At 34.6% G+C, this 25,911-nt stretch overlaps 3 protein-coding genes across 4 annotated transcripts; all 3 read left to right on the top strand.

Moving 5' to 3' along the window:
• Nucleotides 1-892: 892 nt before the first annotated feature.
• Nucleotides 893-3,825, top strand: LOC113112793 (gamma-crystallin N-A). Its single transcript, XM_026278646.1, has 4 exons — nt 893-1,006; nt 2,158-2,406; nt 3,025-3,170; nt 3,448-3,825. Exons 1-4 carry the CDS (start codon nt 986-988, stop codon nt 3,581-3,583), a joined length of 552 nt encoding a protein of 183 aa, XP_026134431.1. The 5' UTR covers nt 893-985; the 3' UTR covers nt 3,584-3,825.
• Nucleotides 3,826-6,488: 2,663 nt separating this feature from the next.
• LOC113112785 (activin receptor type-2B-like) lies at nt 6,489-19,520 on the top strand. The gene is made up of 11 exons (XM_026278639.1): nt 6,489-6,991; nt 10,674-10,881; nt 12,045-12,154; nt 12,597-12,748; nt 13,126-13,269; nt 13,376-13,519; nt 14,288-14,433; nt 14,592-14,706; nt 15,502-15,640; nt 16,054-16,184; nt 16,324-19,520. The coding sequence occupies exons 1-11, from the start codon at nt 6,949-6,951 to the stop codon at nt 16,525-16,527; spliced, it is 1,536 nt and encodes a 511-aa protein (XP_026134424.1). The 5' UTR covers nt 6,489-6,948; the 3' UTR covers nt 16,528-19,520.
• Nucleotides 19,521-20,510: 990 nt separating this feature from the next.
• Nucleotides 20,511-25,573, top strand: LOC113112772 (YJU2 splicing factor homolog). Of its 2 annotated transcripts, none has more exons than XM_026278628.1 (8): nt 20,511-20,664; nt 20,950-21,050; nt 21,396-21,540; nt 21,656-21,790; nt 22,057-22,238; nt 22,908-23,052; nt 23,484-23,655; nt 24,985-25,573. In XM_026278628.1, exons 1-8 carry the CDS (start codon nt 20,641-20,643, stop codon nt 25,107-25,109), a joined length of 1,029 nt encoding a protein of 342 aa, XP_026134413.1. In that variant the 5' UTR covers nt 20,511-20,640; the 3' UTR covers nt 25,110-25,573. The 2 variants fall into 2 exon arrangements, with proteins under 2 accessions (XP_026134413.1, XP_026134407.1); XM_026278622.1 differs by having other exon boundaries at nt 22,908-23,082.
• The last annotated feature ends 338 nt before the right edge of the window (nt 25,574-25,911 follow it).

Genomic DNA, 25,911 nt, shown 5'->3' with positions numbered 1-25,911 from the left:
AGACAGACAGACAGAGGGACAGACCGCTGATAGATAGATAGACAGACAGACAGACAGACAGATGATAGACAGACAGACAGACAGACAGAGACCGCTGATAGATAGATAGACAGACAGACAGACAGACAGACAGACAGACAGACAGACAGACAGATGATAGACAGACAGACAGACAGACAGACAGAGACCGCTGATAGATAGACAGACAGAGAGACAGACCGCTGATAGATATATAGACATACAGACAGACAGATCGATGATAGACAGACAGACAGACAGACAGACAGACAGATAGATAGATAGATAGATAGATAGATAGATAGATAGATAGATAGATAGATAGATAGATAGATAGATAGATAGATAGATAGATACTTAGATAGAACTTTGTGTGTTTGCAGGGTGTTGTGCAATGTTGTAATCGCATGTATGCAATTTCCTTCCTGCAGCTTCCCAGCTGGGGTCATGAAGACGAACAAATAGATAGATAGATAGATAGATAGATAGATAGATAGATAGATAGATAGATAGATAGATAGATAGATAGATAGATAGATAGATAGATAGATAGATAGATAGATAGACAGACAGATAGATAGATCTCTTGTGGTACGTCTCTTGTGGTCTAGTTCTTGTGGTGTTTATGTTCTTCAGCTGTGTTGTTTTGACTGTGTTCCAGCAGCAGTCGTTCTCACACCCAAACACTGACAGTAAATCAGAGCTTTAACACAATTGATTGTGCCATTGTGCATCTCACCCTCCTGAACTCCGATATCAGCAGAGCAGTGTAAGAGAAACTGTCCATGATGCAGAAACCGCTAAGCTCTCCATTGTGCCACTTTTGTGGGCAAAACCTCGCGATAACACCTCAGAGCGTATAGGCCACATATATCAGACAGTGCGGATTTTTCCCTCCGCTTGTTCTCTCTTTCTTTTTCTCACTCTCACTCCACTGGATAGTTGCTCAGGATCCAGGCAGGGAACGATGTCACAATATTCAGGGAAGGTGAGAAGTATATTTCAGGGAATATTGTCTTTCGTCTGCTGAAACAGTTTCATATATATACTGTACTTTTGAAATATGTAATAGATATTTGCAAACTAATATAAAAATACACAATATTTTTTTTGCATAGTTTGCAATTTGCACAACTGTAGTTGCATAGCTACAATACCAGTAAAAGCATCTCATTCACCGAAATTAATGCACTCTTAAATGAATGCATATATTTACATGAAATATCTCAGTGCACGCATTCTGTGCTGCAGAACACAACAAAAACAATAAGAACACATTTGCATCTGTTCTGTCTTTATGTTTACTGGCCTAAACTAAAATAATAATAATAAATTAAACTTTTTTTTACATTCACATTATCATTTTGCAGATGCTTTTATCCAAAGCAACTTACAATTGGGAATATATATAAGTAAAATACATAAAGTAAAATGAATAAATAGCTATTTTTATGAAGAAACATGGATCTAATAATTTTTTTTTAATTTGCACTAATAGCTGAAAAATAGCTGAAAAATCATAATATATGAACTTTTTGCTTGGAACATTATGATTTTTTTTATGATTTTCAGCCCATTCTAGCTGATGCTTTCCTGATTATCATAAACTATTTTTGAAAATTTAACTAAGCCTCAACTTTGCAGCCTAATAGATAACTTTACCGTGGTAAATCTGAATTTTATGTCTTGACAAACTTCAAGGCATAAAAATGTATGTGCATTACAAACAAATGAAAGACTTTACATTTTATGAAACATAAATTATTGTTGAGCCTGGCGATGCCAGCTGTTTATTTTTGGACTTATTCTTAGGAATCAAACAGTGATCTTGATTATGATCTTGAGTTTACCTTCAAATATTATGAAATGTAGATAATATTTGACTTACAATTCTCACTGTGGAAAAATGTCAAATTTTTCTCATTTGCTCCATTTGTTCTGCTGGTTTAATGCCAAGATGGAGTAAGAAACTTCACAAGATGGAAAGTGTTCACAGCGTGACACTGATTAATGAATCTCACACTGTGAACTCATGTAGAGTCTGTTACACCACCGGTCACTGTAGTTGAATCAAAAACCTCAATAAATCAAGAGTTTTTCCTGTGATTGGCACTAAATCAAGCCTCCGTCATCTTCCAGATAGTGTTCTACGAGGGGAAGTGCTTCACAGGTCAGAAGCTGGAGATGTTTGGCAACTGTGAAAACTTCCAGGACCGTGGTTTCATGAACAGGGTGAACTCTATCCGCGTGGAGAGCGGGGCCTGGGTGTGTTTCGACCATCCTGATTTCAAGGGACAGCAGTACATGCTGGAAAAAGGAGAGTATCCTGATTTCCAACGTTGGAATGGCCACAATGATCATATGGGCTCCTGCAAGCCAATCAAAATGGTGAGGATGAAAAGACTTTATTAAAAGATATAGTGTACTGCTAACTACACTGAGAGAAAAAGACAAGTAAATGTCATGCCAACTTTAAATAAATTTGAAATGTGAAATTTTGATTTTTTTTTCTTTTTCTTTTCTGTAAAACATACTCCAATAATCTTTTCTTTATTTACAACTCTAAAAAACTTATTTTCATTTTCTGTACTGTAATTTTACTGTAGTTAAACTGAAACATAAATAAAAAAATTAATAGAATGTTAAAAGACATAAAAATTTAAAGCTATGTAGACATATGTTTCAAAAAGATAATGAAAGTTACTAGAACTTACAAAAACAAAAGCAATATAAAAATAAAAACTACATCAAAATATTTAAATATCTAAATTAACGCTGTGCATTATCCTAATCACATTAGATTATTTTAGTCAACAAGTATTCAATGCACAAAGAAAATATGCATTCTGCAAACAATATATGCTAATTCTAGTCTGGAAGTATTTCTGTTACTTGTCTGTCTGTCATGCTGTCAAGGGTCAAACGTCTGACCTCTGAGATCTTCTGTCTTGACTGTATGATTTGTTTTCAAATGTGACACTCAGTGTGCTTGTCTGTGTCTGTCAGCATGGGGAGCACTACAGGATGGAGCTTTTTGAGGGTCAGAACTTCACCGGTCAGTGTGTTGAACTGTGTGACGACTGTCCCTTCCTCCAGAGCTCCGGATTCAGCAAGAACTGCCTCAACTCCGTTAAAGTCTATGGAGACGGAGCGTAAGTTCTGCATGGCCTAACATCAAACAATGTTTTATAAGGCAATCAAAGACTGAAAGCATAAAATATTCCAAGGTCCCATAAATCTTGAATTATATATATATATATATATATATCATTTTGCATTTATTGATTGAGAAATTGCAGCCTAAAATAATACAATTTAAATGATGCACAAATGCAACAGCAGTCATTCATTTTGAATGTCATTCACACATGAGAACCAATTGCAAATAAACAAAATAAATCAAATGTTTCTTTCTCTCCGCTGGTTTAGCTGGGTCATGTACGAGGAGCCAAACTATCGTGGCCGCATGTACGTTGTGGAAAGAGGAAACTACTGCTCATTTATGGAATGGCAAGCTGAGGAACCCAACATCCAGTCTATCCGCAGGGTGGTCAACTATTTCTAAACTTTCACATCCCAAAACTGCCTCACTCTCAAAAGAAATTCAATGTTTCAAAGTATAATTAACGCAAATGATAAACCAAATGAACCTTAACTTTGATTTACATTACTGAAACTTTTTATCATTCAATTATGAATGAGTTATTTGAGAAGAAAATGCAATTAGCAAATAAATATTCTTGTATGTTTTATTTTGTATTTGTATTGAGGCAATGAGTTGAAATAAAAGTGAAGAAGTTGCTGTTCTCTTTCTCTCTCTCTCACATGTAAAAACACACTTTTTTTTAATAAAGCATTCTCTGTTACCTCTAAACATATATAACCACATATACCAGTGCATATTTTTTCTTAATTCATACAAGAAGCCTTTTTTATTTAAGCCTGAAGCAACCGTTTGAAGTTAGAAATGTCATAATGATGGATTTGTTTTCTAAAAACACAGAGCTTTTCACTTTACAAAAATGTTATTAGATGCACAGGAGTGGTGTGGATAACTAGTGGATCATTATGATGTTTTTATCAGCTGTTTGGACTCTCATTCTGACGGCACCCATTCATTGCAGAGCATCTATTGATGTGATGCTAAATATCTCTAAATCTGTTCGGTCGAACAAAGAAACTCATACACATATTGAGTGTCCTAAGGATGAGTAAATAGTCAACAAATTAAACATTTTTGGGTGAATTTTTCCTTTAATATATATTTGACACCTGTTGTGATCTTCTGGAATCTGATGCATCTTCTTTCTTCAGTTCACTTCACAGAATCTTCTCTGAGCAGCTCATTTAAGCTCAAGGTAACACAAAAACACAGTGGCCCTGTTTTCTCCTCACTTTGCCAACAGTGCGAGTCTTTGTATTAGAAAGTTTGTGAGAGGGGAATATCCTGGGTTTGTTCGTGACAGCTGAGTATCCGAGGTCTGGGGGAGGAATGTGACCCTCTGAAGTTTTTGTTAGTGGGTGGGAACAGGACGAACAAAGCCGTGACCTCTGGGGCCAAGCAGCACTGTGGGGTTCTCTCACTCTTTGTGTCGTTGATTGGTTGTAGAGAAGAAACGAGTGACATGCCTAAGATCAGCTCTGACTTTCAGAAGTCTGTCCAGGTCATAAAATAATGTGTTTTAGTTGCAGGTGACATGTTTGTATGTATTTGTTTCACAGTTTGAACAATACAAATTAACACAAATTGAACACAGACATTTACTTTAGTATAGTTTAGCTTTATAGGTTTTATATTTGAGTCAGTGGTGAAGCAGGGTTAATTTTAATATGTTTTAAAATACATAATATAGTTGAATTAGTGCAGATGAGCACATCTGTAGTATTTGATTTTACTCATTTGTAAAAAGCCCATCAACTACTAAAGTAGTGTACTTGTTCATTGTTCAGGCTTTTGGGACCCTATTTTATTATTATTATTATTATTATTATTATTTTGAGTGGGATTGCCATAACTTGTATCGAAAATACAGTTTTATTTTATTTTAAATAATATAATAAATCAAGCACATTATTTGTACTTTTTTATTTTAGTGTTTCAGACTTATAAATATATAAATATTAGTAATATTTAGTATATAAATATTTATTTATATACTGTTGAACTTTACAGTATTTTCTCTAACAATGTATATCATTTAATTATATATTTTATTTTACATATTTATATATTTTAAAATGGTAGACTGCTAAAATAGTATAATTTTCTTCAAAATGTTTTGTTCAAATATAAGACCATTTTATTATTCTTATAAGTTTTACATGTAACATGAATTATCTACAAAGTCAACACTGTTTAATTTTAATATTTTTAATTAAATGTAATTAATGTATTTGTTACTTTTTTAAGTAAACATTATGGATACATTTGTATGCTACTTTAATGTTATAGCCTATTTATCAGATATTAGTGTAAATAATATAAATAGGCTATGTTTTAGACATTTTGGGCCAGTGATGAAGCAGCATATATCCAAAAATAAATAAATAAATAATGTGATGTATTTTGAAATGAAATAATTGTATTGTCTGTTATTTATTAATGAGCTTTGATTAGGATGTGATATTAATATTCTCCAGTAGCTCCAGTTTAATTTTAACGTAATTTTAAATAATCCAATGGCAGAAATATCATTAAATTATTACATTTACATTTAGTCATTTAGCAGATGCTTTTATCCAATGCAAATATACTGTACTTATCCAGACTGAGCAAAAGTACTGTCAAAATCACTCTGGACCCCTCACATCCAGCGAACTCCCTCTTTGAACTGTTGGCATCTGGTCGACGCTACAGAGCACTGAGCACCAGAACGACCAGACACAGGACCAGTTTCTTTCCTTAGGCAATCCATCTTATGAACACTTGATAATAACTGTGGATCTCACTACACCATTTATATTTAAATACACATACACTAATTTATCTAACACCCATTCTTAGTGTACACTGAAATTGTACACATAATATACCTGTCCATACATAACTGCTTTTTGTAATATATCTGGCATACATTGTCAATTTGTATATTGTCATTCCTTACTTACGTATTTGTATTTTTTATTCTTTTATTATGTGTTTTTTGTTCCTGCGCTGTCATTCTGTTGCACTTCGGAGCTTCTGTCACGAAAACAAATTGCTAGTATGTGCAAACATACCTAGCAATAAAGCTCATTCTTCTGATTCATTCTGAATATATATATATATATATATATATATATATATATATATATATATATATATATATATATATATATATATATATATATATTAAAAGTTTATATTATTTTTTAAATTTTATAGCATAATTTGTATTTGATTTATTGTTTTAATGTACTGTAAATAGTTCAGTTGCAATTCAAGCTTATAGTACACGTTTATGAGTATTTCTCTTGACAGTTTTGCTTTCACTGGCCTGATGATGAAGCAGCAGTGGGTCCAGTGGCACTGATGAACATCCGGGTTTCCCGCTGGCACCGCTGCTGTGGCTCTCAGGAGCCATCTTGGACGCCGTTCAGTATTTCGCAAGTCAGTCCCTCCTGCCCCCTCCAACTTCCCCGGCTGAGGGAAGAAACACGGACCCACACAAGGGGGCTTCGCTTCTGCTCCAAGCGTCCAAACTCAGGCTCGCACCGAGAGCTCGTCCATGCTGCTGCTCTTTCTGCCCGGTCAGAATGAAATGCTGGATGTTTGCGGCAGCAGGGACCTTCTTTCCGAGCGATACATTGTTGTTGTGAAGAGCTCGTGTTGGTATTGTAGCGCTGAAGAATTGCGCGCAGGCCTTCGCGTTCATGTGTTTCATTTCATTCTTAAATGCTTTCACGGCATAAAGGACGACATTTATCGCCAGGATCCCCGAAGGAAGGAACATGTTTGTTACCTGGCTGACTTTTGCACTCGTCTTGTGCACAGGTAAGGCGTGCGTTTACAGAGATTTGCTTCATCTTCAATCAAAAAGATAGTATCTAGTGTGACTGGCTGTGTTACTAAACCTAGTCATGATGCCTGTCTGAACAGCATGCTAGTTTGCAAGTGAAGCACTTAATGCTATCTATGTATGCAGCGCGCTAGGTTTTGAGACCCATCCAGAGTTACCAAACCATTTGAGTGTTTCTTCAGTGTAACCCGAATTAATCGATCATTCTTTATCTCACTTGGGTGTGTTTTGATCTATTTCGTTGTTTAGGTTCGATCAATCCCGTGTTGGTTGGTTTATGATAGTTTGTATTATGTTTCTGATTGTTAAATGCACAGAGAACAAAAGTTAAACAGTTGGTTTGTTGAAACAATTGATCTCCAAGAAACAACTCACGGTTTCACCTCATGTTTTCATGTTTCGTTTGGTTTCCCAAATTGGTTTGTTTTCATTTTAGAGTGTTGCCTTGTATATGGTCAGTGCTTTTAATCCTTGTTTGTGATCATTTGTGGAGAAACATCGCCTGCCAAAAGGCACATTTATTTTATATTTAAAGCATCTTTATTATTATTATTATGTCATGGCAGATGAGTTTTGCTCGTTCTAAACAGTGGTGCACTATAACACAATTTAAACAAAATTAGTTGTAATAAAAATACAGATAATATTTGATGTATCATGTTCAGAGCCAGTGGTATCCAAATGTAAAATATGTCAAATTATTCTAAAATCATAATGAAATATACAAAGTTGAGCATCGATTTTAATCTGTCAGAAAGACAAAGTTAATAACAAATAAATGGTTAAACAATAATGGGTTGAGCACTGAGTTGTATTAAAAATAGACGAGGCAAATAAAGATTAGTTAATATTAATAATGCATTGGACTTTGGGTTAAGTGAAAAAAGGTTAAAATATTATTTGGGTATAATAAAAGCAGCAGGCCAACTGTTATAAAAAAAGAAATAGAGAATGAGTCTAAATAAATAAATAACAAAATAATAGAAGTTTAGACAAGGTCCTTTTCTTTTTATTAAATATTTGTGTGTGTGTGTGTTATTTGCCTAAAAGTGTGTTATGTATATGTATACACACACACACACACAAACACACACTTATACATATACATATACTTTGACTTACTTTTTGTTGTTGTTGTGCATCAAATACATTCAAAACTGTCCTTTTATGTTCCTACTTTAGATTTCACTTTTAGTCCAGTCTGTTTATTTGACCAGCAGACAAAGCATTGTGCTTTGTTCAGTTATTGATGTTGAGGTATTGATTTTGATCATTGTTTTATGGGACCAGTGAGGAAATCTTCTTATCATGAAAGCTGATTTGTAATGGAGTCCTTTACGGGTGCTTGTGAGGAGGAAACCCCCTCAAAACAAAAGAGTCTTTGATACACCCTCTAGATCAGTGTGTGTGTGTGTGTGTGTGTGTGTGTGTGTGTCAGCTGCAGGGTGGTGATGGGGTGAAGAAAGGTAAAATCTGGGAAAGTGCACCACAGGGGATCTTAGAAATTCACTTATTCTCTCTCTCTCTCTCTCTCTCTCTCTCTGTGTGTGTGTGTGTGTGTGTGTGTGTGTGTGTGTGTGTGTGTGTGTGTGTGAACGAGGAAAGTGGAGTGCTGTGGGTTTTAAGTAGGGGGCTGCTGATGTAATTTGCTCTTATCATGTGACACACAGTATCAGTGACAAAGAAGCCATACATTGATATATCAGTGAGTGTTTAGCTATTAAAAGCATGATGAACTCCATCTCATAACATGAGCTCTGGTGTTAAAGCTTCTGTAGCCCCTTCTCTCTGATTCTGGGTGCTTTAGTGAGTAGGTGGGGTCACGTTTGCAGGGGGAAGGGTGGCCGGAGGATATACGTCAAATTTAAAGGGACAGGCTTTGTTTTTTGTTGTTGTTTTTTTAAGTATGTAATGTGCATAAATCTCCTTGCTTGTGTAGCCCATCAAACATTATGTGTAATCTGCTTTTTTTTTCTCCCTTGGAACAGAAACATAATAATTTTTAGTTAAAGTGATTAATAATAATGTACAAGCACTGAGATTAGTTTTGTTTAAAAAGACAAAAAAAACATTATTCAGTAATGTTAAGTGGCATCCGAAAAAAAAAGAAGATAAAATTAAGTTACAATAAATGTATTTAAAAATAATAATAGTTTAGGTCCAGTTGATTATTTTTAAATGACAATTGCTTATAAATTGCATGAAGAATAAATACAAATAAAAACTTTTAATAATTCTAAATTTATCATTCAGTTTAATGGTGTCAGAAAAACAGTAATCATAATAATATAATAATAATAATAATGTTCCAAGCATTGAGGTTAGTTGTATTTAAAAAAACAAGAGTTAATATTATTTATATATTTATTATTTAGTTGATATTTAAGAGGTTGAGCTTTGGGTTGAAGAAATCAAAAAGACAAATAATTATTTGTTTAAAAAAAAAATAATAATATTTAAGCTTCATGTTAAGTGTCAGCTTTGTCAAAATAATACGGTTCAGTGCCAGTGGTGTAAAATAAAGAAATAAAGAAATAATATTAAGACAAATAAATCACATTATTTGTAAGTAATATTTGGCCAAAAATCTTTATTAAAAGATTAAAGACCAATAAAAGCTTGTTTCTTATTTATAGGCTTAAAAAAAGATTACTATTAATAATAATGTATGAAGCATTGAGTTCAGTTGTATTTAAAAAGACAAAACAAATAAAGATCAATTACTAAAATAAATATGTAGAGCTTCAGGGGGGAAGGGTGGTGGCAGCTATATGTCAAATTTAAAGGGGCAGGCTTTGTTTTTATTTATTTTTAACAAATGCAATGAGCAGAAACCTTTTTGCTTGTGTTCCCTATCCAGCATTATATCATAATTTGCTATCTTCCCCCATTTCAGTCTGACCTTAGGAGGTCTTTCTGCTCGTCTGAAATGTGGATCTTACGCTATGTAATCATCTCACATCCCTGACCCAGTTCTTTGTGCAATAGTGTGCAGTGATGCACAGGGTCGGTTATACAAAGACGACAAGACGTGCCTTCTGACAGCTGATTCAACATCTGGATTTGATTTGGTGGTTTTCTTAAAGACCACAGAAACTCCATTCACTGGTCTTAAATCATCTACCCATGAAGCCTGTGGTTTGTGGCTGTGTGTTTTGGTACGGAGGTTTGATGGCTAGTTGAACACACACTGGGGTTTCTGATGAGGGGGTTTTAAGTGTTTAAACATCTCATTAGGTTTTGATTGACAGGTAAATGTTGCTTGTGATCTTAGAAAATCATTTGCGGCTGAAAATGTTTGTGTAGTTATTTGATGATTTAATACCTAGATGAATCCAACCACAAAAGCAGCCACACTTTTAATGTCTAATGCATAATAAAATACCCTACATTTTAAAAATAAACAAGCAAAACATTTTTAATTGGTTTCAAATCATTTGCAATGCATCATTCGTTTGCATATATATGTTGTTCCAAACCTGTATGGGTTTCTTTCTTCTGTTGAACACAAAAGAAGATATTTTGAAGAATGTTGACAGCCATTGATTTCCATAGTATTTTTATTCTTCCCATACTATGGCAATCAATGGATACCAGCAACTGTTTGGTAAAGATAATGCTTGTTTTAATCTGCTTCTATTCTGTGTTTTCTGTCAGGAGGCAGTCAGGCGGAGGTGGAGACTAGAGAGTGCATCTATTACAATGATAACTGGCGGACGGAGAAAACCAATCAGAGCGGTTTTGAGAGGTGTGAGGGGGAGAAAGACAAGAGGCTGCACTGTTACGCCTCCTGGTTAAACTCGACTGGAACCATCCGCCTGGTCAGAAAAGGCTGCTGGCTCGACGACTTCAACTGTTATGACCGGTAACATCAGAACCTCCTTCATATAATGGCACTGTTTGATTCCACTACCTTCTTTCATTGATATGGTGCCAAACAAATGAAGCACATCAATCTTTGTCTTCAAGTTTTGTTTATGGATTGAAGAATGTTTTAAAATGCAAAGTTATTTAATTGAACATCTTTACTTATTACAAGCTTCTTTGGATGTAATGGTCAGAAGTTATTTAACCATATTGTTTGACCGAGTGTGCGGTCAGTAAGAATTTTGAATATTTTAAGTATCTTATATCCACCAAAGCTGCATTTTTATGACTTAAAATACTGTAAAAACATATATGTTATTACAATTTAACTGTTTTCTGTTATAATTTTTTTTAATGTAATTTATTCATATGATGCAAAGCTACATTTTTAGCATTATTATTCCAGTCTTCAGTGTCACATGATCTTCAGAAATCATTCTAATATGCTGTTTCTCAAGAAACTTTTCTGATTATTATCAATGTTGAAAACAATTTCACTGTTTCACATTATTGTAAAAACATTATTAAAAAAATTCAGGGTTATTTGGTGAATAGAAAGTTCAAAAGAACAGCATTTATTTGAAATATTATAAATGTCTTTACTGTCACTTTTGATAAATTTAATGCATTTTTGCTGAATAAAAGGACTAATTTCTTCAAATATTCAAATCTGACCCCATGTCAATCAACTCTTGCTTATGATATTTGTAAATAAAATCACATTTACATTTTATTTTTAGAAAATAAGTGCTTGGGTACCTTTGAAGGAGGAGAATAATAAGCTGAAGTTAATGATAACAGTGTCCCTTTAATGGATAATGGCTCTGAATCCAGCAGTTTCCCATATTCCCAGATCCTCTCAAGTGAAAACATGCAAATGTGGGTCACATTAGACACTGATCACTGAGGATTGTACACATGTAAACTGTTTTGAATTGCTGAAAATGATGTGTTTTTGCATATGTGCTGTGTGGTTTCCTTGCAGACATCCAAGTTACTACATTTAGATTTATTTCTCTAATTTAGCAATTCCTTCAGTGAAGAACTCATCAGTCAGTGCCATTTTCCTATTTTTAGATCCACCCCTTTCATCACCGTTGTCTCTCTCTCTCTCTCTCTCTCTCTCTCTCTCTGTGTGTGTGTGTGTGTGTGTGTGAGCAGGCAGGAGTGTGTGGCTACGGAGGAGAGTCCACAGGTGTTCTTCTGCTGCTGTGAAGGAAACTATTGCAATGAGAAGTTCACACACCTCCCAGAAGCCATCACTCCTGCAGGTAAACCAGACAATATGTCTCCTCACTGCCATGTGGCCCGTTCTTCAGGTTCTTTATATGAGCTGTGCAACTTTGAACGGTTTTTAGCATTTAAATCCTCGTAATTGTCAGTGTTTTTGTTGAATTTGTCAGTTTGAATAAAGGAATCTGTTGTATGTTACACTGATTTTACCATGGTTAAGCTTAAATGCCAAAACTTCCTTAAACCATAACCTTTTGCTTTTATACAGTAATTGTCAATAGCAATATGATACATATTTACATTTATTAACAATCAATTCTTCTAAGTATTATATTTTAGTTGTGTAACTGTTGGTGATGGTAGATACGAGAGTTGGTGCATTGATGTAAAACTGATGCTCAGCCAAAGCTGGATCATTTTATAATGGCTTCATGTGTTTTATTTTACACCTGATTATTGCTGATGTGTGTTTTCTCCCAGTAAAGATCCAGCCTCCTCAGCCCGGGCCGTCTCTGTGGGGTGTGCTGGTTTATTCTCTTCTTCCTTTGGCCATTCTCTCTCTGGCCCTGGTGCTCGCCTGCTGGACGTACCACCAACGAAAACCACCCTACAGACACGTCGACATCGGCCAGGTCTGACAACTCCGGATATCTTTGTATCACAGTTTTCACAAAAAATATAATGCAGCACTCCTGTTATATTCAGAAAAACAATATTGCAATTTTTTGTGTATTTATTGTCAACTAAATGCAGTCTTGGTGAGCATAAGAGACCTTAAAAAAACATTAAAAAGATTGTTATTGGGATATGCTTGTAGTTTTCTATCAGATGAGTGATTGTTGAAAAGATTTTTTATGTATATTTTGTAGTTAGATGTAATTTAGTCCCAAATATCAAATTTTTACCACAAAATGTCATTTTATGCCACTTTGATTAAGTTTTACTGCTCATCAGATACAGTGTTTTATCTGTGTGTTTGAATGAGCTTTATTTGGACTCTCTTGATCAGGATGCTGGTGTTCCTCCACCGTCTCCTCTGGTTGGCCTGAAGCCGCTGCAGTTGCTGGAGTTGAAAGCCCGGGGGCGCTTTGGCTGCGTCTGGAAAGCCCAGTTACTGAGTGAATATGTGGCGGTGAAAATATTTCCCATCCAGGTAAATATTCCATTCATGCACTTTGAAAAGAGGAATGCTTGTGTGTGTCTGTTCTCAAATGAATTTCGTGTGTATGATGTTTGATTCTGAATGTGTTCATTTACAGGACAAGCAGTCATGGCAAAACGAGAGAGACATTTTCCTCACCGAGGGTTTTAAACACGAGAATATTCTGCGCTACATCTCAGCAGAAAAACGTGGCACGAACCTTCAGATGGAGTTGTGGCTGGTCACAGAATTCCACGAGAGGGTCAGTGAGGGCTTATTTTCCCCCAAAATGTCCCTAGAGAAATAACAAAACCATACTATGGGGTGAAATGGACCAAATCATTTTTCAAATATGCAACAGATAAAAACAGTTCTGCATATAAATATTAATTGTTGGTACTCAAGTGCATCAATTCAGAATGAATAGATAAAAACCAACAATAATCTGCACTTAGTCAAAAAATATAAATGCAAATTTAAAGAAACACTAGGCTAATGTTTTATACTTACCTTGCCATTGTGTGCTGTAAATATTGTTGCACTTATGGTAAAGTGCTTGTCATTATTCATATTTGTAAGTGGCATTGAATAATGTATTTAAATTTTAGTTAACAATTTTTTTGTTTTGTTTTTGTTGTTGTATTTTATTTGAATCTTTTTTAAATGTCTAAATTGTGTTTTTTTTTCTGGTTTAGTTTTCTTAGTACATCAAGCTAGTAAATAGAAGTTAATTAAAATGAGATATATATATATAAAATTAATAAATAAAAAAATAATTATATATATATATATATATATATATATATATATATATATATATATATATATATATATATATATATATATATATATATATATATATATATATATATATATATATATACACATTTTTTTTATTTATGAATTATTAGATATAAAAAAAATCAGACAGTCCTAAAATATGCTATTAATATATTTCAGTTTAAAATAATTTTATTAAATAAAAAATGTCACAATCCTTAATCCCAAACCCTAACTCCACACTCCACAGGGTTCGCTAACAGATTACCTGAAGGGGAACCCGGTGAGCTGGCCTCAGTTGTGCCATATTTCAGCAAGTATGTCCCGTGGCCTGGCGTACCTTCATGAAGACCTTCCTTATCGAGCAGAGGGACCCAAACCTGCCATCGCTCACAGGTACATGAGACGGAGCTTTTACAAGAGCGATACAGATCTGGAAGGAACTGGATCTTTGAGCATTTGCTGTGCACTTTTAAAATACATTTGTAAATATTAATGCCTTTTCTGTGTAGTCATATGTAGACAGTGGCTGATTTGAGGTTTGTGTTTTGCAGAGATTTCAAGAGTAAGAATGTCCTGCTCAAGACGGATTTGACCGCAGTGATTGCAGACTTTGGGTTGGCTGTCTGCTTTGAGCCTGGGAAACCGCCTGGAGATACACACGGCCAGGTGAGTGTCTCAAAGACTACATCTCAGTCCAGCTGCTTCTTCATATCCATGCTAAATATTTGAATGCATGCACTGAATTTACCTAAAAAAAAAAAAAAATAATACAAATAAATCCTTCGGTACCAAGGAAGACTACTGTTCAGATTTGGGGTGGTAAAATTTTATGTTTTTGAAAGACGTCTCTTTTATTTGATCAAAAATACGGTAAAACTGTAATATTGTGAAATATTATAACAATTAAAATAACTGTTTCAGTTGTTATATATATATATATATATATATATATATATATATATATTTTTTTTTTTTTTTAATTTTAATGTAATTAATTTCTGTGATGCACAGCTGAATTTTCAGCATCATTACTCCAGTCTTCAGTGTCACATGATCTTCAGAAATCATTCTAATATGCTGATTTGCTGCTCTGATTTTTTTATTTTTTTTATCAGCAATGTTTATCAGAATAGTTGTGCTGCTTAACATTGCAAAACGAGTCTAATCTGTCTAATACTTTGCACTGCACTGTAAATATTGCTGTTCTTATGATAAAGTGTCATGGTGTTAAAGTATTAAATAAAATAGTGCTTGCAACGTGCCTTATTTGTATGTGGATCTGAATAAAAGCATCTGCTAAATATATGCAAGAAACATGAGGCTTTTATTTATCATTTAGTCATTTTAAGGTCAAATAAGTGTAAATTTGAAGCACATTAAGATGGTCCCCAAACTCGGCTGGGATGGTGGTGAGAGGCTGAGTCTCGTGAATCACTCTTTGTGTTTTCTGTCCTGCCACAGGTGGGAACGTGGCGTTACATGGCTCCGGAGGTGCTGGAGGGAGCCATTAATTTCCAAAGGGACGCCTTCCTAAGGATCGACATGTATGCTCTAGGACTGGTGCTGTGGGAGCTGGTGTCTCGCTGCACCGCCTCCGATGGTGAGTCTCAATCCTCAATTTACATTTCTGGGAGTAAGGTGTTGAATAATAACATAACCCTAATATTTGACATTTGAAGTGGTTTTATTTATTGATTGGCAACTAAAATCTCTGCCTACATAATCAGGGATGTGATTTTTTTTTTTTGTATAGTTATAGATTTCCATGTATTCTGACCTGAGAACTATGACCCTCATGAATTTTGAAATGGTTCTAAACAAACTGGAAATGCTGTGTTTTCCATCACAGTGTAAAATGAACCTACACCAATTATTTATAAAAAAAATTGTGATGAGGATCATTTATTAATTAAGACGGCCATAAATATGTTAGTATTGTAATTTTACGCCTTAGCCGATGACATAGCTGTGTATTGTGTGGGATGCAGCTAATGCTGTTGCTGTCTCACTCAGGTCCTGTAGGTGAGTATCAGCTGCCCTTTGAGGAGGAGGTGGGCCAACACCCCTCACTGGAAGACCTTCAAGATGTGGTGGTCCACAAGAAGATGCGGCCGGTTTTTAAAGACTGTTGGATCAAACATCCGGTGAGAATCTCAGAAGAAGTACTTATTTGAAAATAATCAAGACGGTCATAAATATTAGTATTGTCATTTTACAGTTGCAGGTTTTTTACAATGTCGAAATCCTTTCTTATCTTGACCTCTTTCTCTGTGGTTTGGTCAGGGTTTGGGTCAGTTGTGTGAGACCATCGAGGAGTGCTGGGACCACGACGCAGAGGCGCGTCTGTCAGCGGGCTGCGTGGAGGAACGTATCTCCACCCTCTCAAAGACAACCAACACCATCAACACGTCTACCTCGGAGTGCCTGGTCTCCATGATGATTTCTGATAGTGACACGGACCTTCCTCCCAAAGAGTCCAGCACCTGAACGCCCGCCTCCAAACATCAGGGACTGCGAACCACTGTGTTCATCACTCCAGTAAATGTGAACTTTGCTGCTAATTTGATCTCTGGATCGTCATGTATCTCATTTCTTCTTGCATCGTTGGATGGCTTTCACCAGCACATTCATCTACTGTACTCCTCCAAGAGGAAGGCACACACACAAAACCTCAAAATCTCGGAGAGCATTCAGGGGATTGTTTCAGACTGCTGGGATATGAGCACACGTTACCTCATCGGTTTAAATGCCATTTTTAAGTTGTTTTTTGCCTTCACTCCATGAATACCTCCATCCATAATTCTCTACCCACTGTTTTTTTCAAGATTACGCGACGATCTGATGACTGTTACACAACCTTCCAAGAGCACACAAGGTCCTTTTTGTACTCGGTGAATTTTAATGTAGTTTTAATGTACCCTTTTCCCCTTTGAAATGTCTCGTGGGATGTTATTTTTGCTATTTCCGGCAGTTGTCTGGGACACTGGAAGCTGAGGGCAGCGGGACTGTTATGATACGAGTTGCCTTTCGGAGCGTCGGATTGGTTTTAATGTAGCATCTTGCTTATGTTAAAGTATCTGAAGTCAGACGTGCCATCATCACCGCTGGCGTGTTTCAGCGCTCGTTGTTTCTGAGTGACAAGAGCTGCAGTTGAAGTATTAGTTCTGCGGTTTGATTTCAGTCACGGCTAAATGTTTCGGTACATCAGGAAAGTGTGTGATGTTTGTCCACTACACTACTCAGGTAAACTCCGTGCATGTGATTGTGTGACCGCTCACTCTTACAGCAATAGTTCTCAGCAGTTTGGTGAATCTCACAAAGAAAAATCTGGGTCATAAGTCATAAAATCGAAATAAAAAAATATAGAATTATACATTCATGAAAATTTTGCTCAGTGAGAGTAAAGCTTATTTTTGGGGAGAAGATTTTTTGCATTGCGGGATTATATCATAGCTGTTAAGCACATTTTAGCACATCATTAGCATAATGGAAAACAAATATTTGAATGAAAATATCACACATAGATTTTTTTTAACACTTTTATATTAGCGTAAGGAATTTGGTAAAAGAAAACAACATTAAATATTTGTACAGATGTGCTTTACAAATATATTTTTCCTTGCATCACAGTAATGAGAATTTTTTTTTGTTTTCTTATATATATAATGTTGCAATTTAAAACAAATCAAAATGATCTTAGTATTAGCTTTATTCTCTTTATGCAGCATTTCATTTTGTAGAAAATAAAGCTTTTGGGACAATGCATATTATCATTACTGTAATGCAAAAAAAAAAAAAAAGTACATTGTTGTTTTTTCCATTTAAATATATTTTTTCTGCCATCACAGTAATGATGAATATGTTTTTTTTGCATTACCGTAATGACAATCCAAAGAGCTAAAATGTCATAAATAATGTCACCGTATTAATAACAAAAATGATAATGGTCCTAAAACAGGCTTTACTAATTTAGCAAAAAATAAAGATCCTTTCTTGTGCCGTTCTAAAATGGCTCCTTTATCAACTAAATAATGTCAGAATATAAAAACACCATAATGGTCCTGAAATAGGCTTTATTGTCTTTATGCAACATTTAGTCTAGCAGAAAATAAATTTCTTATCATAAATGTCATAATTAAGCAACAATTTTTCTAAATATTTTGAAAATGTTATTGTCCTGACACAACATTTAATTTAGCAGAAAACAAAGTTATTTTTTGGGCTTTTAAATCATTAATGTCATAATTAAGCTACAATGTTCTCCCCCAAATTATCATTACTGTAATGCAGATTTTTGTAAATTGATGTTAAATACAACAAAATGACCTATATATATTTACAATTGTTTAACAATTTAAATATATTTTTCTTGTATCACAGTAATAAGAATATTTTTTTCCATTACATTGAAGAGGAAAAAATGACCTGAAATGTCATAAAGTAATTTCACAATATAAAAAAATCAGACAGTCTTAAAATATGCTCCAGTCTCTTTCTGCACCATTCAATTTCTTATTGTTTTTGGGGGGTAAAATATGACCCAGGCTTTTCTTGATTCACATCTCAACAGTGGCGATATCTCACGGCTCGCCTGTTTCCCGCAATAACTTCAGCGTTGGAGACCGAATGTCCGTAGTGCTGTACTCTTCAGTCATCTCATGACTTTATCAGATTAGTCAGCGTAAAACATATACGATCACTGAATCTCAACCGTCATGTGCTCAGTGATCAGATATACCTCAGATAGTGTGACTTTTTATATCTAAAGTATTTTATTCTGTTGTGTGGTAGCAATATAATTTAATATCCAGCTGCTTTTCTGTGATTTAAAGAAATTTTCTTGTGTTTTTGTTTTTAACAGAAGGTGCTCGATGCGTTTTATAAAGTGTTTAGCTTTGAGTCAAGCATCTGCAGGTTCAATGGCTTCTGTGGTTCAGATGAACTGTTCTCTGAGGACATGCAACCCTGTTTTATTTAGTGTGTGTATGTTTGTTTGTGTGGTACATGTATCTTCTTCCCTCGTCTCCATCTTATCAATTGTATTAAGTTGGTTTTCTCTATTATCAAATCAGGGATTTGAAAAATAAAGTATTGCAGTGCAAGTTGTGCAAATGTAGTTGAAGCCAAACTTTTATGCTATCAGGTGTTGATGTGTGATGTATATAAGTAATGTCAGCAGATCTGCTAACTGATGCTAGTTGAAGCATCTTTTACTCTTGTTATATTTCTCTGTTTCACATAAAGAAACCCTAACAATTATTTGTATGTTAGGACTACCTGAGGAGTTTCCCATGATCCTTTGCCAGCTCAAAGGTGGCTGGATTCTCACAAGGGATCAGGAATGATGGAGGTTTTTTTTTTTTTTACTGCTGCTGATGTAGTAAATGTATGTTGTGTTGCCCCGGTTTGGGTCTTTTCAGATTCTGCTGCCATGTTCAGTATTTTATTGAATTAAACATTACCCATGTTTATCACTTAAATGTCCTGTTTGACTTTTATGTTTAGAACATAGTGACTTTTAGTGAATAATTATGTAATTATATGTTAAAAAAAAAAAAAAAAAAAAAAAAAGGCCATGATTGCTGGTCAAATGTTATAAATGTTTTTTTTATTTAAAATTTTATTTTATTTAAGGCCATGGTTGCTGGTCAAACTTGACCTCTACAATTGTTTTGTATTATTATTATTTATTTTTAAGTTTTGCATATGTACAAAAGAATTACAAATAAGTACATATATTAAAAGTAAATAATAAAGATGCATAACCAATACTGGAAATGGGTCAAAATATCTAACTTAAACACATTATTTTCCTACAATAGTTGTGCAGATTTTCATGCAATTATTAATTATACAAATATATATTTTTAAATGCTTTTAAATCCATTGAGGTTATGAGGCTTCAGTCATTTAGATTTTAGTTGAATTCGCCTCTGTGCAACACTAGAGGGCAGTATTTGTTCGGCTGATGTCTCAGCATGCGCATTCATGACTGTGGACCGAGCATAGACAGGGACCGAGCGGCAACCTCGCGCTCTCTCTCGTGAAGCCAATAAGGAAGTGACTAAAACTGCAATTCATCGACTGGCCGCTTGAGGCTGGCTGCAGAAGAGAGTCAGTCCCATAGACTCCCCATGTTAAAATGCCCAACTTTACAGCAGAAAAAAACGTTTACAGCCTGGTTCAAAAAAAGATTTCGGTCTATATTGCTAATTTTGCCCTTCATGACAACTGTGAGGGGGGTGAATTTTTTTTATAACTCATCCGTTTAAATTATATTAAGCCTTAAAGTTCTGCATAATTAAGGGCGTGGCCACTTGAGTGACAGGTGGATTGCCGCTGCTTACCATAGACATAAACTCAAATTCATTTGATCGTGTCTATGTTATTCTAAATATAAGTATGTTATTCTGTGTGTTGCCCATAGACTGTAAAACATATAAACATATAATCGTCTGTAATATCGGTGCTCTGCCGGTGGTGGCAGCACTGCGGAGACCTCTACACACAGCGCATGACGTCGAGGAAGAGGTGTACAAACACACAGATTAGCAGTAATTTAGCGTTTTTAGTTTACATTTTAGTAATTCAAAGAGAGCCATGTCGGAAAGAAAGGTTTTGAATGTAAGTACCTCTTTCTTTAATTTTATATTATTGTTGTGTTACGGTTTACGGTGGATTGGAGGAGTAATATCTAAGAAATCACCGTGCTAATGAAGTTAGCAAATTTAGCGTATAGCCTACTTTTATTAAATGCAAGTCATATAGATAAATGTTTCATTTTAAGTAATGTTTTCGATGCCCATCGTGTACATATGTTGAAATAAGCTTGTTTACACCTGTTGAACTTTGAAATAAGTTTGTGTTTACAATGTCCAACTTTCAGCATCTCTTCTTGTTTTTCCTCAGAAATACTATCCACCGGATTTCGATCCGTCTAAAATCCCTAAACTCAAACTGCCCAAAGACCGTCAGTATGTCGTTAGATTGATGGCACCATTTAATATGAGGTGAGTTGAAAAAGTGCCTTCAAATAGTTAAACTGTTAAATTATTTGACAGGATAAAATAACACAAAATGGGGGAAATAATGTTCCATCATCATTCAGAGTTTGTGTGTGTGTGTGTGTGTGTGTGTGTATATATATATATATATATATATATATATATATATGATGGTCATTGGTTTTTGTTTTGATGCTTGAAAACCATCTGTTGTCTTTTAACCATATGTCACTGCAAAAACAAGATATGTGAATATTAAAGTATTTAAACTCTACGTTGTGAGCAAAAAACTGTGTTTTGATTGATGAAGGATTGTCACCTTTTAAAATATTAATGCTTGTTGTTACACAGGTGTAAAACGTGTGGAGAATACATTTACAAAGGGAAGAAGTTTAATGCCCGTAAAGAGACCGTCCAGAACGAACTGTACCTTGGGCTTCTCATTTTCAGATTCTACATTAAATGCACCAGATGTTTGGCTGAGATCACCTTCAAAGTACTAGAATAAACATCATACTCTTTATAATCGACAGACAAACACTTAAGGTGTTTTTATTCTTGTCCTTGCTTGTTTGTTTGGTTGCACCTCGTCTAATTGCTGTGTTTCACAGACAGATCCAGAGAACACCGATTATGTCATGGAACATGGTGCAACACGTAATTTTCAGGCTGAGAAACTGATCGAAGAGGAGGAGAAAAAGATCCAGCAGGAGCGAGAAGACGAGGAACTCAATAACCCCATGAAGGTCTAATAGAAGCTTTAGACTACTTGTGTATTTTATGACTTTAGACGTTTTGTTAGGGATTTATTGCTTTATTTTGTGCTATTTGTGTTGAATTTTTTTTTCTACTTTCCCCAGAAATGTTTAGTGTAATATAAGCATTATTAAATTTTTTATAACTGTGTTCCACATTTTACATAGATAAAAGCCTTCACAGCATCTTAAAGTCTTAGGAAGCAAACAAAAGCGCATACTAACTTAAAACATAACGTCCCTGAATGCCGTCACAGGTCCTGGAGAACCGCACACGAGACTCAAAGTTAGAGATGGAGGTGCTGGAGAACCTGCAGGAGCTGAAGGAGCTGAACCAGAGGCAGGCGCAGGTGGACTTTGAGGGCATGCTGGACAAGTATAAAGATATGGAGCGGAGACAGAAAGAGAGAGAGCAGGAGGAAGACGAGCGAGAGACCAAGTAAGACCCCTTTAATCTTTAGGAAGCTTTTGGCCTTTTTGCTTCATACACTGTATGATGGAATATTTGAGCTTACAGTGCCATTTCTGATAAAAGTTTAATGGTTTAAAGTTTGAAAATTAAATGATTGAAAATTAAAAATTAAGCAAGCTATAAAAATTATATTAGTACTGTAATTTTAAAGTTGTAATATAAAAAATATTATTTATTTTTATTTTGCAGTGAATTGTACAATAGTAACATTACATGTTATGTTTTTAGTAATTTTATATTTTTATTTTTATTAAGTTATAATAATATTATTATTATTTTATAGCCATATCAATTATTGGCTAAATTGTGCGGCCATACAAACAAAGCAAACCTGTTTTATTTTATTTTTTTCAATTGTTGTTTTAAATCAATACGATTTTTCCCTGAAATTGTGCAGCCCTGGATTACTGCACATAAAATATAGTTCATGTACAAAATGAAGCTATTCATATGTTGGTGTTTGAAAGGCATAATTGTGTTCATTTGCCATGTACACTTACACGTGACAATAATTACACCATGTGCATTCAATGTGCATCCTCAACTAGTTTTTTTAAAGCATGTAATGTCAAGATAAAGAAGCATGGATTATATTATAAAGTGTGGTTTAGACTTCTTTTCTCTTGCTCCTCATAGGGAGATGTTGGAGAGAGCTCTGGTCAAACGACTGAGGGACTCAGACTCTGAAGACGAGGCAGAAGATGCAAATGAAAGAGGCAGGAAACACACAGCTGATAACCCCACAGACATCCTCACCAAAGACGTGAACACGGGATCACAGGTGCAGAGAAACACTGCAGCCTCAACCTCGGTAGATTCAAATCTAGTTTGTTTGATTTGACCTTGACAGATTTTTACATTTTATTTTAGTTACTTTTATATATTAGGATTGGGAAAAAGTATTTTGCGTTTAAAAAAAATAGGTATTGCATTAGAATGTCTTAATACATGTCTCTGAATACTCTACTGTGATTGGTCATGCTGCATTTGTTTATTTATATATAGTAATAAGTCTTAAGCAGGATAATGCATAGTCAGCCAGGCATTACTGCAAAATAAACACTCACAATTATGGTCACCTGTACATTATAGTTTATATGATCTGTGGAACAAAATTCAGTTGTTCTTTGAGCTTGCATGTGTTTTTCTGTTTTAATGTCCCATCTGTTTCTCTGATTAGTTTTTGTGCTGTTTTCCTGCTTGTCTCCACAGGGATCATCGTCTGTGGGTGTAAAGAAACAGAAGCTGGAGAGCTGGGAGAGGAGTGTCGGAGGTCTGGGAGAAAAGAGAGCTCTGGGGTCTCTGGTGGTGAGGAAGAAACCAGCAGATTCTGCCTCTAAAGCTGCCTCCGCTGCACCACGAGAGGCTGCGGACACACAAACAGGTTCATGATCTATTCAGACCACTGAATGAGTGGGTTCTCAACAGTGTCGGGGAAAGTCAGGCTGTAATGGAAGTGCGGGGTGTATTACATTGAATACATTTATTACCAATAATACATCCTTTTATAATAATGATAGTGCTCCACTCTGTTCTAAAAATAAAAAATCAGAGGAAAAGGTTGTTTTACACTTAATGATAGCGAGCCAGACACACTTTTTTAAATTTACTTTATTTGTGGCCACTCAGAAAATAAATTATTTTTGAGCTTTTTTGGCCAATTTTTCGTTTGCTGATGTTATGTTCTTTTGATTTGTAATATATTTTAAAATGTAATTTATTCCTGTGATCAAAGCTGAACTTTCAGCATCATTACTCCAGTCTTCAGTGTCACGTGATCATTCAGAAATCATTGTAATATGCTAATTTGCTACTCAAAAACATGTATTTTTATTTCAATGTTAACAACAGCTGTGACGCTTCATATTTTGGGGGAAATTGTGATCCCTTTTTCAGGCTTCTTTGATGAATTGGAAGTTCAAAAGAACAGCATTTATTTGAAATAGATTTTTGTAAGCCTATAAAAGTAATATTTTTTTAAATGTCTATTACAGTATTTTTAAAAAGAGACCAACGTTAGGTCTGTATTCAGAAGAGTTCATGAATTATAACAATTGAAGTTTGTATAGTACACTTTCAAGTCTGTATTCAAAAATGGGTGGTGATAGTTAAGAGGTAAAAAAAAAATCTTACCGACTCCAGATTTTTAAATGGTGCTGTGTATACATTTTTTATAATAATGTTTTTAATAAAACAAAATTGCAAGTGAATGATTATTTTAATATTAGCTTGTTTTATTAATATTATTACTTTTATTAATATAATAATTCGAATTGTATTATTATTATTTATTATTATTTACTAAACTAATATGAATAAATGCATTCTAAAATTTATTATTTTATAATTAACTTGTTTTATTGTTTTATTAATTATACATTTAATTATTTTAATTAATATCTATTATTATTTAATGTCAAAATTGCTGTTATTTTATTGACTTGTTTAACTAATATTATTGTTTTATTTTTTAAATATATAATGGTTTGCACACTCCATATCTGTTCCATTTCTTGATTCTAGAGAAATATAATTATATATATATACATACAAGTGGTGAGGCCAAAAAAAATTAAATTAAGGGACTTGATGCTTATGATAAAAACTCACTACAATTTCCACCATGAGCCCTGATGTTGTATTTATGTACCAAACAGAGTTTAGGGATTTGCTCTCTGTTAACCAGTTTTCTCTGCCTTTCTGGATTATTCAGGTGCAGGTGCTGCCAAACCTGAGTCCTCCACAGCTTCCAGAGAACAGCCAATCACATCTCAGAGCGGTTCTTCTCTCAGCCTCTTGGGGGCATATACAGACAGCGATGACAGCAACTCTGACTAGGCTGGAAACCTAATTTTTTTTAATTAAATGTTTTTTTTGTTTTTTTTTCAGACCTGCAAAAATTACCACCTCTCTTTTCACAAACCACTTTAAGTTTCCATAACCTGGACTCTTTAAAAGAGCAATTCGGGAGATTTCTATTTTTCAGCGATTAACTTTTTAGCTGGAGGAGCATTGTTTAGGAGAAGTTATTATTGTCTGGAATTCCTGAAGTCTATTAGATCTGCGTCATCCTGATATCGCTAATGTACTCTATAATGTGCTTCTAATGTATTATGAACTCTATAATGTAGTATTTGATTCTCCATTTTAGCTCAATCAATACAAGGAAATGCATTTGAGGGTTTCAGTAGAGATAAGTGAATCTGAATCTAATTTCAACTGATCATCTCTAATCCCATACCATCCCATTTCATCCTTTTAAACTACAAACTAATAAAAAGTTCCTTGTGTTTTGTTCCCGAGCAAAGACTATTTTTTTCAGTTGTGTTTGGTTTTTAGCAAATATTTGAAATATATTTCAAATATATTATTATTTATCAAATATTTTCTATATTGTGAGCTTCCCAAAAGATGTTTTTACACTGCCGAATTAGGCTGCTTTGTGCCCCCTCAAAATCCAGTGTACGCACAACGCAGCATAAAAGCCAGACTGAATCATGTTGGCTTACACCCACCTCAGCCCCTAGTATCAGAGAATATAGCTTTAATTGCATCACATTGTTTTGCATTTATGCCATCTTTGAGCAGCATTAAACTATGGAAAGCCATTTCTGCCATGGAATATAAAAAGGACTTATTA

The sequence above is a fragment of the Carassius auratus genome, chromosome 2 (assembly GCF_003368295.1).
Source record: "Carassius auratus strain Wakin chromosome 2, ASM336829v1, whole genome shotgun sequence".
NCBI lineage: Eukaryota > Metazoa > Chordata > Actinopteri > Cypriniformes > Cyprinidae > Carassius > Carassius auratus.
Note: the sequence above shows the minus strand (reverse complement) of the source record. Positions and strands in the feature narration are given on the sequence as shown.

Coding starts and splice junctions, on each gene's coding strand:
- LOC113112793 (XM_026278646.1), top strand. CDS start 986: ATGTCACAATATTCAGGGAAG. Junction 2,407..3,024: donor CCTGCAAGCCAATCAAAATG/GTGAGGATGAAA, acceptor TGTGTCTGTCAG/CATGGGGAGCACTACAGGAT. Junction 3,171..3,447: donor AAAGTCTATGGAGACGGAGC/GTAAGTTCTGCA, acceptor CCGCTGGTTTAG/CTGGGTCATGTACGAGGAGC.
- LOC113112785 (XM_026278639.1), top strand. CDS start 6,949: ATGTTTGTTACCTGGCTGACTTTTGCACTCGTCTTGTGCACAG. Junction 10,882..12,044: donor GACTTCAACTGTTATGACCG/GTAACATCAGAA, acceptor GTGTGTGAGCAG/GCAGGAGTGTGTGGCTACGG. Junction 15,641..16,053: donor TCGCTGCACCGCCTCCGATG/GTGAGTCTCAAT, acceptor TGTCTCACTCAG/GTCCTGTAGGTGAGTATCAG.
- LOC113112772 (XM_026278622.1), top strand. CDS start 20,641: ATGTCGGAAAGAAAGGTTTTGAAT. Junction 21,791..22,056: donor AACTCAATAACCCCATGAAG/GTCTAATAGAAG, acceptor ATGCCGTCACAG/GTCCTGGAGAACCGCACACG. Junction 23,656..24,984: donor GGCTGCGGACACACAAACAG/GTTCATGATCTA, acceptor TGGATTATTCAG/GTGCAGGTGCTGCCAAACCT.